Source organism: Centruroides vittatus, unplaced genomic scaffold (assembly GCF_030686945.1).
Source record: "Centruroides vittatus isolate TY-2023 unplaced genomic scaffold, ASM3068694v2 contig_918, whole genome shotgun sequence".
Taxonomy (NCBI): Eukaryota; Metazoa; Arthropoda; class Arachnida; order Scorpiones; family Buthidae; genus Centruroides; species Centruroides vittatus.
In genome coordinates this window covers 1,469,331-1,484,268 of record NW_027122605.1, presented here as the reverse complement: position 1 = coordinate 1,484,268, position 14,938 = coordinate 1,469,331, and the positions used below count along the sequence as shown (strand labels likewise).

Genomic DNA, 14,938 nt, shown 5'->3' with positions numbered 1-14,938 from the left:
AAATTTGGTGTTATAATAGATATTTTTCTGAAAGTAATATATATCAAATATGAGAAAATCATTTTTCATTTACTTTTGTGTATAACTTAAGATTTTAAATACCGTATTTTACGGACTATACAAGACGCACTTTTTTCTTCGAAAAATTGCCTCCAAAATTCAGGTCAGTAACGTCTTATAGGTATTTTTTTTTTTTTTTTAAATTGCTTAAAAATTAAGGGGCGTTTTATAGTCCGTAGCGTATTATAGTCCGTAAAATACGGTAATAATAAAATAAATTATAATTTAATTTTTACATTATAATGTGAAAATTCAAACGATTCGAATAGTTCAAAATAAAATTTAAATTAAGGAATAAATGAAAAAAAAATAAAGTATACGTTCAACATTTCTGCCACTTAAATATTTTATAAAATCGTATAAATGATATTTTATTAATTAAATTTATAAATGGGAATATAGTTTTAAGTATGTGTTTAAATTTAGCAATGTTACACGTGTCGAGATCGTGCTTAACAAGAATGTTTCGAAACTATTTTCACTGAACTAGCAGCATATATTAAAAAAAAAAAAACTAATAACAAAATTTTCATTTTTGTATGAGGTGAGATACTTTATTTTAATACTGTAAAACAAAATTTATTTTTATACAATACTTTATCATATTTTGGAAATTTATAAACATTTATTTCAGACTATTTTAATATTTTTTCAATTATTAAATATTTATTTTCATTTAACAGTTCTGAATTTAAGAAATATATATATTTTTTAATAGAAAATTGATATTTCTATTGTATATCCTTTAAGCTATATATCAGTGCTTACTTTTAGATAATGTATAAATTACTATTGTCCACATTAGGTTGGTCTGTATCTCTTTAAAACAACGACATATCTATTGTTTCATCTACTGGAACAGCGATGTAAATCTAAAAATTTATAAAATTAGATTCTAGAACTTTTAAAAATGTTATTTTGTTTCTTTTTAAGGTATCACAAACAGGATATGTCGTGAGTTACATTAATCTTTAGATTAATATAAATTAATATGAATTAATCTGATACAGATTATCTCACAGAACATTTCGTAGGAAAATTTTACGAAATGATAATAAAATTTTAGTATAATTTAATTTAATTTTTAAAATTATTCTATTTTATAAAACTGATTAAAATAATTAATGTAAGATTTGAATTGTAAACTATTTTTTTTAATATAAAGAAGTAATTGTGAATTTTATTAGAAATAACGGTATTTAAAAATTATAAAATATAAATAAATAAATAATTTAGTTAGTTAAATTCATCTTATTCGATAAAATAATCAGAAAAAATACTGCATATTTAGTACGTGAATAAATAAATAAATATAAAATATACAATAATATATATGTATATTATTGTTATCAAATAAGATGAGCTTAGCTAACTAAATTATTTATTTATTTATTTTTAATTAAATCGTTGATATAAATCAAATATGAGGAAGCATTAACTAGATATTATCCAGAAATGTGAAAAGATAAACAAAAAAATTATTTAAATTAATTTTGATTTATGATTTTCGTTCTATTAGATAGAAGGTACTTGTAGGCCTACATAGAGATAAACTTTATGTTCGATAAAATCGCAAATCATTTGGTTTATTGATTTTTCCTTTAGAACAATAATTATCTTATAAATATTTTAATAGAAACTATACGTTCTCGGTCATGTCACTATATTATTGAAACCTATATTTCCTTATTTCTGAATTTGAAATATTTATTTTTTTTCCTTATTGTTCTTTTAAAATTCTTCATCCACATCACAGTTTCTTGACATTTAGCTATATAATTAATTTTATTATTATTAAACAAAGAAAGCCAGAAATTCGTTAATAGAGAATGATAGAAACTATATACAGTTTTAAACATTTTTTTGTTTTTATTAACAAAGAAATTTATAATCAAATTATCTGCATTTTAAAAATATTGATTAAGATCTAAAGATGTTTAACATTATTTTTAACGTGATAGAATATAGTTTAACAGGATGTTATTGTCGAATATTTATTCTTAATTGAAGCTCCCTACAAGCTTTAAAAATGAAAATATTATTTTAAAATTTTATTCTAAATAAGTAAATATAAATTTGTCAAACTTTTTTTTATCATATAATAGTGGCTTGTTGATCATAATCTTTATAACTGTAAACTCTGTATATCAAACAAGGAGTTACTATTATGTGATAACGGTATTATAATTTTTGTTTTATAAATAAATAAGCGCGAAGAAGATATAATTATTTGAATAAAATCAAATAACCCGAGGGCATAACACAGTCGGGATAATGTACTTGATTTAGTACAATAAAATTGTACTTTTATTGTGCTAAATCAAAAATTATTCTATTTTTCCTTCTGTTTATGACTGTTTCTTAGAACTTCTTACACAAGTTACTTCTTCTATGATTTAGAACATCAAAGTGTTATGAATAAATCTTTTATTTACTTTTATAAAATTCTACTGTTTTCTAAAACAATAGTACATTCTACTAAAATCGTATTCTTTCATAGCTCATTTTTTATTTTATTCGCATTAATGACTTATCTCCTACTTCCATTCAATTTTTAGATAAAAATTGTAGAAAAATATTAAAATTTATGTTATTTATAGTTAATACAGACAATAATATTTATTCATTACTATTATATTATACATAATTTTCTTAAACAAGAAAATGAATATTAGATGTAGGCAAGATAATGAATTTTAAAACTCTCTGTTATACGGAGCGGCATATCTGATAGGGAAAAAGTTCTATTGCATGATTCTTTTCCAATGCAGTTCTCATTTAGAAATCACTCGAATATTTCTAAGAAATTCAGATACATTTACACATTAAACTTTCGTATCCTGCAAGAAAAAGTTCAAACTTCTTGAAGAGATCCGAGAAGAAAAATTAACCTCCACAAGAAATTTCGTTTAGAAAATAATTTAAGATCAAAATTACAAGTTTAACAATTAGAAACAAATGGATATAGATTAGTTCCCATTTAAGTAAAATTTACACTAATTTTTACAAATTTTTAAATTTATAAATAACTTTTTGAGTTATTTTATCAGTTTTTAAATTTATCGTTTATATTGAAAAATTTGCCAGACAAACGTAACAAATAAAAGAAACTGTAATAGCTGAACATTTAAAGAGAAAAACCAACATTTTTTATTATAAACATAATATGTGTAGAGTTTCTAGCTATTTTTTTATTATCAAAATATCAATAAATAAATTTCTTATAAACTTTGTTTAGATTTAGAAAAAAACTCGCAACCGTATTATACAGTCGACTCTGCTTAAGAGAGCAACTCTTACCCATCCTCCATTTTCTCTCCTATGTTTTATATTAGCGGAACTTCAACTAACTGGATAGTAGATCAGTCCGCATAAAGGAGCAATAATTTAAGGTTTATATGGTACATCACACCCATGGCTTTTACGTTATGGTATATTATATATGGAGATTTGATGAACCTTTCATTGGTCAGTTTTCTAATACACGGACAGTCAAAAGATTTCTTACAAAAGCACAATGAACAGGTTTTATTGACAAACGTATGGAAAGCAATTACATATTAAAAATATATCATAACATGTGAATAAACAGTACAGATCACATGTATAGTACTGTACGTACTCATCTCGAGTGAACGAGGCAAGAAGTAATTAGCGACCAGATTTTGGAGGTCACACGACTTTACTTTAAGGCGGTACTGTAATTATATGTGTTTATGTTATGGACAAAGTTATTAATACGGCCATTATAAATAATGACCAACAAAATTGGGCATTGTAATAAATTTAAGTAATTTATAAAATTGACTGGTCATTATGAACACTGCTATCATCTAGTTGGGCAAAGTGATAGTAATACGTTGAGGAGTGATCATCCAAAATACGCTAGCCAATCAGCACTCGTATGTGAGTTGCACCTGCGTATTGCGTTTAGTACCGAATTTGGCGGCGGTAGCAACTGTTTGTGCTCTCAGCGGATTCTTCTTGGAGGGGAGCCGCCGGCAGGCCGCCGATTGTTTAACGTCACTAGTTATTTATTCATGGTAGTTTTTGAACACACGTATCAATAACCGGTAGGTATCAATATCCAGTAACGTTAAACAATCGGCGGCCTGCCGGCGGCTCCCCTCCGGGAGGAATCCGTCGGGAGCACAAACAGTTGCGACCACTGTCATGATCACCATCATGGTGCACATAGGTAAAATTTTACCATTTAATTAATATAGTTAATCGTACTTAGTTTTAAAAGATTACATGTTCTTTTTAAAATACTTTGAAATAATTCACAAAATTAAATATTTCTAAATGAAATAAGTGAAGTTTTTTTTACTCCACTTATTTCATTTAATCAAATTAATTAATGTCGCACAATTTAAAATTCGGTACTAAACACGATACGCACTCAACGCGATACAATCGGCAATTCAGAGTGCCGATTGGCTAGCGTATGTCGGATGATTACTCCTCAACGTATTATTATCACTTTGCCGGACTAGGTGGTAGCAGTATTCATAATGACCGGGCATTATGAATAATACCTGATTAATCACTTTGTCCATAACATTTATACTGTGTGTTCTATTAGAGAGCTTTCAGAAATTTTCACGCAAGAATGTTCACATCATTTCAGCTGAGCTCCTACTGCATTTCTAGAAAGTAAAAGTACAGACTGGTAAATATATAGAATTTACTGATTATTCGATAGAGCAATAAATTGATTATGATGTTTTGTACAGTACAGGAGCGAATCCAAGAGAGGTTACAGGGGTATAAGTCATCTTTACTAACAACAAAATTAACATGTATTTGTTCAAACTTCAAAATGTTGTTTTTAAAAACATTTTTGATAGCAAATGTGGTTTATCGGACCATTCGCATTACAATCGTCATGCTCATATTAAAAAAAGAACTTATTAATTATTCAAATATTTTAAATTTTTGAACTAGTTCCGTTTAGATTCTGGAGCCGCTAAAAATGAAAACTAATATGACGCAAGTGCAGTAAAATTATGTGATAATGAATTTTAATGCTTTCAAATGTGTTGTAAGTTACATAAGACATGAAAAAGTGAGGAAAATCGAATACCGTTAACAATTCTCTGGGTGATCTTACTATTTCGGATAAGGGAACAATCCTGAGAGTGCTCTCTTAAGTGGGCTCACTGTATAATGCGTTTACGAGTTTTTAAAATCTGAACAAAGTTTATAAAAAAATTTATGTTTTGATTAAAACCTTGGATGTTTATAAAATTAATGTACTGTACTCTACAGTATTGATATCCACATGAAAAAAACAAACTGTGTCAGACGCTATATTATTTTCATAACAATTAATTTCTTGTTAATCATTCATTTATAGTCTCATCTATTTAATAACGAAATATTTTCGTTTTAATTCATGGCATATCTTGTAATTTGTTTATATGAAAGTCAGTTTTGCATATACAGTGCAACATATCTAGTGTGAATTTACATGATAATTGCCCTTTTGCTTACTTGTTGTTAAAAGTGCAATTACTTGTTTAATTGTATCAAGTAGAAATGAGAAATATACTTAATTCTGAAAATGTAAACTATTTTATTGGATTTAAATACGATAACGTACAGCACGTAAAAGTTCGTTAGTCCGACATCTTGTGCCAATGTAATTCAGTAAACTATTCACAGTCTATATTGTCACATGCTGAGATTACTGTACAAAGCACACGTATTTAGTGTTCAGAACGTATGTGATTGACATATTTTCTTTTCCACAGGCCAATGCCAGGACAGCGCATCTAAAAAAAAAAAAAAAAAAAAAAAAAAAAACAGGTTTCTCACCTTTCGGAGCACCTGTAACTTTTGTGAATCATGTACTGTACACAGTACATGTCTGAAAAATAAATATTACATTACCCTGAATTCTGTTTTAACACGGTATATACGATCCGAAAATCCGTATTAAAAAATACTGACCGTAAGGAAAAAATACATGATCGGTTCAAGATTTTAAAAACCAGTAAAAATACTACGATAAACCAATTAATATAAAATAAGGCCGGTTTTACAAGCCTTCTGGCTTAGAAATGAAAAATTGTGACTCATTTATAAACAAAACAAAAATTTATATTATTTGCAGAAATTTTATTTTAATTTTACTCTTCTAATTAAGCACCAAAATACCTATAGCTTTAAACTCCAAAGACTATTCTGAACTGAAAGAACTGGGAAAAAACATAATCACACAGAAAAATCAAATTAATTGCTTTTTTATTGCGTCGATCTCGGATTATAGCCGGAATGAGAGGCTAATTGTTGCTACACACGTTAAAATACGTTATAAAAAAAAACCAAACCATAAAATTACTTGATAAACAGGATTCTTAATTTCTTAGATTTTTTAAGGATACATTTTCTAAAGAAGAAACTATAAATACATGTTTTCTTAGAATTAAAATAAAATATAAATTTTTATAAGGCTAATTTATTGGAATTTGTTAGATCGAAACAATTCACGTAAGAAGAAATTGAATTTTTTTCATACTTTGTTCAATCAAAATCTTGTAAAAGAAAGAAATTAGTGTATAAACAGAATTGGGTGTAAATTATTATGTACAATACATGAATTATTGTGAATGTCGATTTTATGCAATAACGTACTCATAACTGTTTTTTCAGGTTTCTCAATCTAATTTTAACAGTGTAGACATGTATTGTATTACCTTATGACTGATTAGAGCGTGCGTAAATAAATCGAAATCAAATAGCAGCATGTGCTGTTACAAAATGTACAGTAATGTCAAATCGCATATAACTTATCGAATTTTACGAAAATACGAAAACATTCGATGATCCGTAAATGGTAGATTAACGAACATTTACTGTATTATAAAATGTATAAAGTTACCGGAATTCGTAAATTTATATTTTAAATCAAATAATTAGAAGTGTTAGAAATGTCTACAACTAATTACCATTTCTAAATATAAGAATATTTTAATTTATTATTATTATTAGTATTTTATCAGAATTTCATATACGGATTTTATATGCTGTTTGGACGACTGTTAGAAATTTATGTACTGTGTCTGTTTCACAAATAACGTTTGAAATGATATGTTATACGTAGGCGGTTTTTTTCAACCTCCGATGGTCCATAAAACAAAGATAAATGTAAATAACAAACTGAATTTATTACAAAAATTAGGTACAAACGTGGTTACTTTTCGACATAATCACCGTGATGATTAGAAGATTGACGTATCTGTAAACGAGCTTTGTATTCCCCAGTGACTTGAGATGGTCCTTAACGTTGTTTTTAACATCGTCATTACTCTCGGACCTCTGCCCTCCTAGCCACGTTTTCAGTTCAGGAAAGAGGTGGAAGTCGCTCGGCGCTAAATCGGGCTATACGCTGGGTGTTTAAAAAGTTCCAAGCTGGATGGAAGTCTAAAATGTGGGAGTCGTCCCTGAAGTGATAACGTGGCTAGGAGGACAGAGATCCGAGACTAATGACGATCTTCAAAACAACGTTAAGGCCCATTTCAAGTCACTGGGGAATACAAAGCTCGTTTACAGATACGACAATCTTCCAATCATCACGGTGATTATGTCGAAAAGTAACCATGTTTGTACCTTACTTTTGTAATAAATTCATTTAATTATTTACATTTGTCTTTGTTTTATGGACCATCGGAGGTTAAAAAACCGCCTGTGTATAACATATAATTTCAAACGTTATTTGTGAAACAGACATAGTTAAGGCTTATGATCCTCCCTTAAACTATTAAAATTGAATTTAAATATATACATATATTTTTCATTTTTGTATCCTTCCGTCTTTTGGTCACTAAAAGGGCGCAATCTTTCTGTGACCAAAGAGTTAGTCACCTTTCTCGGACCCATCGTGGGTTCGGACGGATAATGTCCGGACGACCACTCATGAAATATTCTTATGGTTTTCTCCAAATTCGATCTTGGATCCTCTAGAATAGAAGGCTGATGCTCCTTACCGCATTCGTCCGGCAATGAATTTGTATTGTAAGAAAGTTATCAACACCACAATAGAGTTATTTAAAAATAACTAAGCAAAAAGTTCGTTGACACGTGTCAAACGATATGAAAATACCAACAGGAAATTTTTAGAGAACTCGTGACTATAAAATTAAATTTCAGAATGATTTTTACTATTTTCCGGTTTCGTTTAACTAATCAACACGTGCCAGTTTTTTAAAAAAATTTACAGACATCTCCTTTGTAACGGGCTTGACCGTGTCAACGAACCTTTTCATTTGTAGTTATTCAATTGCAATTTTGTCACGCGAAAGATCTTTCCACGCACAAATACGTTTGTCATGGCATTAACTTGTTTAATAACCGAAGTCACTCATGAAGACACATTTCAAATTCATATTCGTGACATTATCTTCCAAAGGCTGAGAAGCACATTTTTTCTAAGTCAAGAAAATCCTGTTTTAATGGACATTTTGAGGAAACTTTCTCTTTGAAAATGTAGTTATTTATGCAAATATTAAGCTTTCATATTAAAACATTCCTTCGAATTCTTAAGTCTTTTGCTATGTAAATATTATAACTTATTTAAAACTTATATTAAATGTTAAAACTTATTATTAAAAAAAACAGAAGGCTTTTAAAAATCAATTATAATATTAACAAAAAAGTATTTTTTTAATAAAATTGTTGTTGATTTTAATATTTTAATTTTAGTCATAAGATTAAAAATGTTCTTTCTGAAACTAAAATTTTGTGATTAATTTTCCTTCCTGCTATTATTATTTTCATAAACTAAAAAGGATTTTACATGCATTAAAATTGCATTAACCAATACAATGTAACTATTGTTTTATATAACAAAGAAAAAGCTTAAAAAATATGTTAACCTATAAAATATTTAAACGAAGATAAACAGATAAAAAATTAAAACGTTTTATAAACTTTTATGTAGGACATTTAAAGAATAATGCATATTTATTTACAGAATATAAAATCCAAGGAATGTATTATATTTATTTTACAATAAAAAATATAATAAGAATAAATTTAACATTTCAAATACTTCATACAAATTTTAAATAATGTATAATAGATAATGTATCAATATAATACACAAAATTAAAAATAAATAAATATACTAAAAACTATTTGATTTTATATATTCCCATTTTAACTAATTTTAGCATGGACTATAACTGGAGCAAACAAAAATTAAATAAGATTAAAATAATTTTTTCACCTATTTTATAGATTATCAATAAACACTAAAACAATTCGGAAATAAAGAAATTTTTATTTACTATTTGCATGGATTTAAAAGTTATTAAACAAAATATAGAATAAAGGAACCATAAACATAATTTTTAAATTCATATTTAAAGGGATAATTAGTAAATATTATTATTCTTAAATTAATTTTGTTAATACAACAATAATTTTAAATAACCTTTTATGAAATATTTAGAGTAAAATAAACAGAAATAAATATTTTTATATCAATTCATAAATTTTAAACTAACGATTTTATTAATTAATTCTTTTGAAAGAAAACATTGCAACAGATTCAATTTATGTTGATTACAGAGTATGTTTTTAAACAGTTTACTAATAACCCATTTTTTGTTTCGTTTTTCGATTAAGTACGATAAATGCCTCTAGTTTCTAAAATTTGTCACAATATTAGTTTAAAAATTTTTACAATTATATATTAAATTATATTTTAATTGATCACTAATTTTTCATACTATTCTAGTGATATTATTAAAGAAATAAAATAAATAAATAATGTCCCGAACGAGATACTAATTCGGGCTTTCTAGTTACACTTTTACTTGGCCATATGACCCATGCAGTTAAGGCGTAAGTTTATCGTTCTCGGGTCCGGGTTCGAATCCAGACGGTCAAATAATCCTAGGAGTTTTTCCTGGATGGACTGTTCCGGATATATAATGTGGCCCGACAAGTCTAGCAACTCTCGTTATGGTATGATTTAGAAGGCTTTTTTGTTTTTATTTATCCCCGGTGGGAATAAATAAAAAAAGTCAAACTGCTATTCAATTTAAATAATTATTTTGTAAAGATTCCGAATTATCTAACTCATTTGAGAATGATTGCAGATCGGAAAGTTGCTATCAGATTCTTTTGTTACTTTCAATGCCAAAAACAGTTGTTTAAATTGAAATGCTGTTCTTAACAGTGTTTGACATCTGTGTTGATAGATGAATTTGTCATTAGATAGACACAGCAATCGATAATACATTATGAACCGATATATTTATCAATGCAAAATTTTATATGCTATTACTAAGTACTTAAGTATTAACATTAATACTTGATAATTTATATAATCTACATATATATGAGAGTTCATTTATATCTTAAATAATCTTTTATATATGTTACTGCTAATTTTAATACGCTATATCATAAAATTAGTTCTTTATAGATATAAATAACCATAACCAAATATAATTTTGAAAAATGGGGGAAAAATTAAGTTCATAAAATTCTCCATGTTTATATTTTTAATTACGGTTGAGTTAAGGAAAATATTTCAAAGAAAAATTAATTTATTTAATACTTTGGTTTATTTAAAAAATAACATATTTTGTTATTAAGTTTTGAACAAAGTTGACAGCTCACTGGTCCTATCTTAGTTTGCGTGAGAAAAAGATCATGGTGCAGAAATTGTATTCATTTCATGTTTACGGAAATATTAAAGATACAGTATATCGCGTGAATGAATCTGTACAAACAAAAATTCGAAATGCATAGAAGTCCAACTGAAGTTTATTTTAATATACGCTAGTAGTGATAATATATTATTTATATTTAAAAGTCCTGATTGAATCGTGCATTAATGTCAAACTAATGTATGACTTAAAAGTTAAATATATAAGTAAGTTACTTGTAATTTTTTATTATGCTGTTCGTTATATTTTTATAAATAGTAAAAATAGTTGAAAAAGCTTTTGATTTTGTTGCATTATTGCATGGATTAAAAATTTTATACATATTTATAGAAATTTCATATTAAAATTTACTCAAACTGTATTATTTTTTAAAATTGTTTCTGAATGTGACTAAGTTGCATGCGAACATTCATGCATCGTTTGAAATAAGGGTAGTTTTCTTCCGGTTTTTCTGTAAAAGCAAATATTTTCTTTTTAGGATCATGAAGTGCAATTACGTACATCGAGGTTTGTCTTCGTCATTCTCCAAACTCGGATATCATATCGGTTGTCATCCTCTCTGGTTCATCTTTATTCCTCTGATCTTCACTGGAAATATCATCAATGGGGTTTATAAGCATAAAATTTGTAACAGACATAGAGTATCTATATACACCGATAAATAGCAGAGCATTAGCAGAAAGAGCGGTCATTGAATCTTTGTTCTCTTATAATTTAACCGTTAATTATGATTTCACCCGAGATACGAGACTTAGAAAAGTTGGTTTTCTTGTTTTCACAGCTAAAGATGAAGGTTCGATGTTGAGAGAAGAGATAATGGATGATATCATTTCGGCAGACAATTTAGTGAGTAACATAACTATATTTGTGAACAATGTAACTGTTTCTTATTTCGATTTATGTTGTAAAAATGATGGAAAATGCTATCAAAATGGAATATTACGTTTAAAAGGAAAATTAAATGATATTAGAAACAACAAAATGAAAGTAAAGTAAGTATTATTATTTTATTTTAATACAATTTTCAGATATATACTACAAGGGCCATAGAAATGGAAAAGGCCTGAATCCTTCTTTGACAGCAAGGTATTGATTTCTTCTGATGGAAGCATAATTTGTTTTCAAATCACTATCCAAAACGCGCGAATTAAAGTTTGAAATTTTGGTTCAATCATTTATATAGTTTAATATTATTTTTTCCTCTTTTCAACAGTGCTTTTATAAACAATGATAATTTTGCAATATATACCGAACCTCACGCATTCAACTTGGGAAAAATAACGTTTGATGAAGATGGCTATTTGAAAGACGTAAAGGCTATTCGCTTGTTTTATTTATTAGACGATAGTACAGTAGAAAAGCTGCACAAGGCCGAATTATGGGAGAGGACATTTTTAGATGTTGTATCTAATTTGCATTATGCACACGTAGATTTATCTTATTTCACTAGATCTTCTTTCGATACAGAATCCAATCGATTAACAGAGATGAGCGGTCCATTATTAATCATTATCATACCTATAATGGGCTTCTTTGCTGTGATATCGACTATGACAAAAGATTGGGTAACGAGCAAACCAATAGTTGGAATTTCTGGATGTCTTAATTCTTCTTTTGCGGTTATCACTGCTTTTGGGATATTGTTATGGTGCGGAAGAGAATATGTAGACATCAATATAGGTATACCATTCTTAATGCTAGGTAAGTATATTTATTCATTATGTATATTTAATACAGTAATATCTAAAATTTAAAAATATTCTTGTAGGTATTGGTTTGGATGATTCGTTCGTGCTTCTTGCAGCTTGGAGACGTACAGATCCGAAATTACATGTATCAATTCGAATGAAGGAGACTTATTCCGATGCAGCGGTCTCCATTACAATTACCTCTCTTACAAATTTTGTTTCTTTCTGTATTGGTATGACTACACCTTACAGGATTGTCAATATATTTTGCAACTACATGGCCATAAGCGTTCTCTTTGATTTCATTTACCAAATTACATTTTTTGGAGCATGTATGGCTTTGACCGGTTATAGAGAAAGCAAAAATCTGCATGCCGCATTTTGTTTTCCTGTCAACACGGAATTCCCAAAAGGCGAGCAAATTTTTTATGTTTATTTAGAATGTAAAAATTAAATTAATAATTAAAATGCTACAGAATTTTATCTGGTAATAATCTATTATTTTCGCAGAATAATTTGACTTTATCTGTGTCTTATAGATAATTACCTTTATCATCTTCTTACATATGGAATTGCAAAGAAAGAAAGAAAACCCGAAGATAACTATGGAAATTCTATAATGCTTGTGTACAGGGATGTTCTAGGAAATTTCTTATGCCAATCTTGGGCAAAAAAATTGATTATGCTTGCAACTTTCATTTACCTACTCGGTGCAATATATGGTTTACAATTTACTAAAGAAGGATTAAAATCACAGGACATCTTCCGTTATAACTCTTTTGGAGTAAAATATACTGAATGTCATTATAAATACTTTACTCAATATCCTCACAGGATACATGTCGTCATAAACAGTACATTGGATTACTCGAATCCAAAAGTGCAGAGGCAAGTAATGGAATTTGTTGAGAAATTTCAGAATTTATCTTCCATTGAAAGTGATAATTTTACAGAATTTTGGTTAAAACATTACCTAAAATTCATTCGGAATAAAATATCTTGGTTTTCTCTGTCTGGGTATAATACTAGCAATTCTGATGATTTTGTAGAAGGTCTCCGCAAAGTTTTCTTAAAATTACCATGGGCTAAACATTTAAAACAAGATATTATATTCAATGAAGATGGAAAAAAGATTATAGCATCCAGATTTTTCATACAAAGCGTTAATGTCAGTACCACAAATGAAGAAAAACAATTATTAATAGATTTGTGGAAAATAGTTGATTCTTCAAACTTCAATGCCTATGTTTACCAGTTTTGGTTCACTATTATAAATCAATATATAGGAAGCACTCCGACAACCATACAGACTCTGTGTATAGCCGCAATATTGGTTACTATAGTGTTCTTTGTTTTCATACCCGACATTATATGTGCAATATGTGTGGCGCTCACCATAATTTCTATCGAAATTGGAGTAATTGGATACATGTCTCTGTGGAACGTTGCCATTGATAGCATTTCCATGATCGTCTTAGTCATGTCTACAGGATTTTGTGTAGATTACGCGTCGCACGTATCTTACGCGTATATAAATTTTCGCAGCGAAAGCACTAACGAAAAATTAAAAAATGCATTATATACAGTGGGTCATCCAGTTGTTCAAGGATGCGTATCCACAATGTTAGGTGTTTCAATATTTTATTTTGGAGCTTGTCACATTTTTATAATATTTCTTAAAATTATATTTCTTGTTATGTTGTTTGCTTTAATTCACGGCATTTTCATACTTCCAGTTGTGCTCAGTATTTTTGATGATTTATTTAAATTAATAAAATATAGAAAAAAAGAAACAGAGCTTTAGTAATACAGCAATAAGAATTTATAAAAATAATTTATAACTAATGAATTTAAGCAAAAGTAAATATCATAATATTTTAAAAATATTTTGTACTTGTATACAATATACTGTAATATATATTGCTTTTGACATACTTAAAGAGATTAAAAATATTAAAAGAAGAAAAACTGAAGAAATAATTTTGAAATTAATGACGTAAAGTTAAATTATTGATGTAAACAACTTTAATAACTAATTTTAAAATTTATGTACAGTATATTTAATTTAAAATTTGAAAAAAATTGTTATTTTGTTTCTTAATGGTAAAATGTTATATATTGTATTTATTGTAATCATCGGTTTCTAATCAAAGCCAGATAAGACATATGGAACCCCTATGCATACAAAACTCATTGGTCTCTTGTATGAAATGTATAATCATTTTTCAAGTACGTAAGTCTGATAAAAAAAACACTCTTATTATTATTAATACATAATGATAAAACAAAGCTAATTATTTTAAAGTTTATGACAAAAATCTGCCCGTTTTATCTTTGGACTTTATGCAGTTCCATTTTCTGCATGTTAGTTAATCTGGCCCTGGTTTTATTTATTTATTATTGAAAACTATAAAATTTGACAATTTAATAATCAATATCACGTCACTTCTATAAAATCACGTAATTTTAATATTGTGCATATAATTACTAAAGAATGTTTTGAAT

General features: G+C 27.6%; 1 protein-coding gene across 1 annotated transcript; it reads left to right on the top strand.

Moving 5' to 3' along the window:
- The first annotated feature begins 566 nt into the window (after window positions 1-566).
- Window positions 567-14,237, top strand: LOC136984408 (patched domain-containing protein 3-like). Its single transcript, XM_067281377.1, has 5 exons — window positions 567-604; window positions 11,224-11,737; window positions 11,959-12,446; window positions 12,514-12,846; window positions 12,973-14,237. The coding sequence occupies exons 2-5, from the start codon at window positions 11,349-11,351 to the stop codon at window positions 14,235-14,237; spliced, it is 2,475 nt and encodes an 824-aa protein (XP_067137478.1). The 5' UTR covers window positions 567-604; window positions 11,224-11,348.
- The last annotated feature ends 701 nt before the right edge of the window (window positions 14,238-14,938 follow it).

Coding starts and splice junctions, on each gene's coding strand:
- LOC136984408 (XM_067281377.1), top strand. CDS start 11,349: ATGGGGTTTATAAGCATAAAATTTGTAACAGACATAGAGTATCTATAT. Junction 11,738..11,958: donor AACAACAAAATGAAAGTAAA/GTAAGTATTATT, acceptor TCTTTTCAACAG/TGCTTTTATAAACAATGATA. Junction 12,847..12,972: donor CAACACGGAATTCCCAAAAG/GCGAGCAAATTT, acceptor TGTGTCTTATAG/ATAATTACCTTTATCATCTT.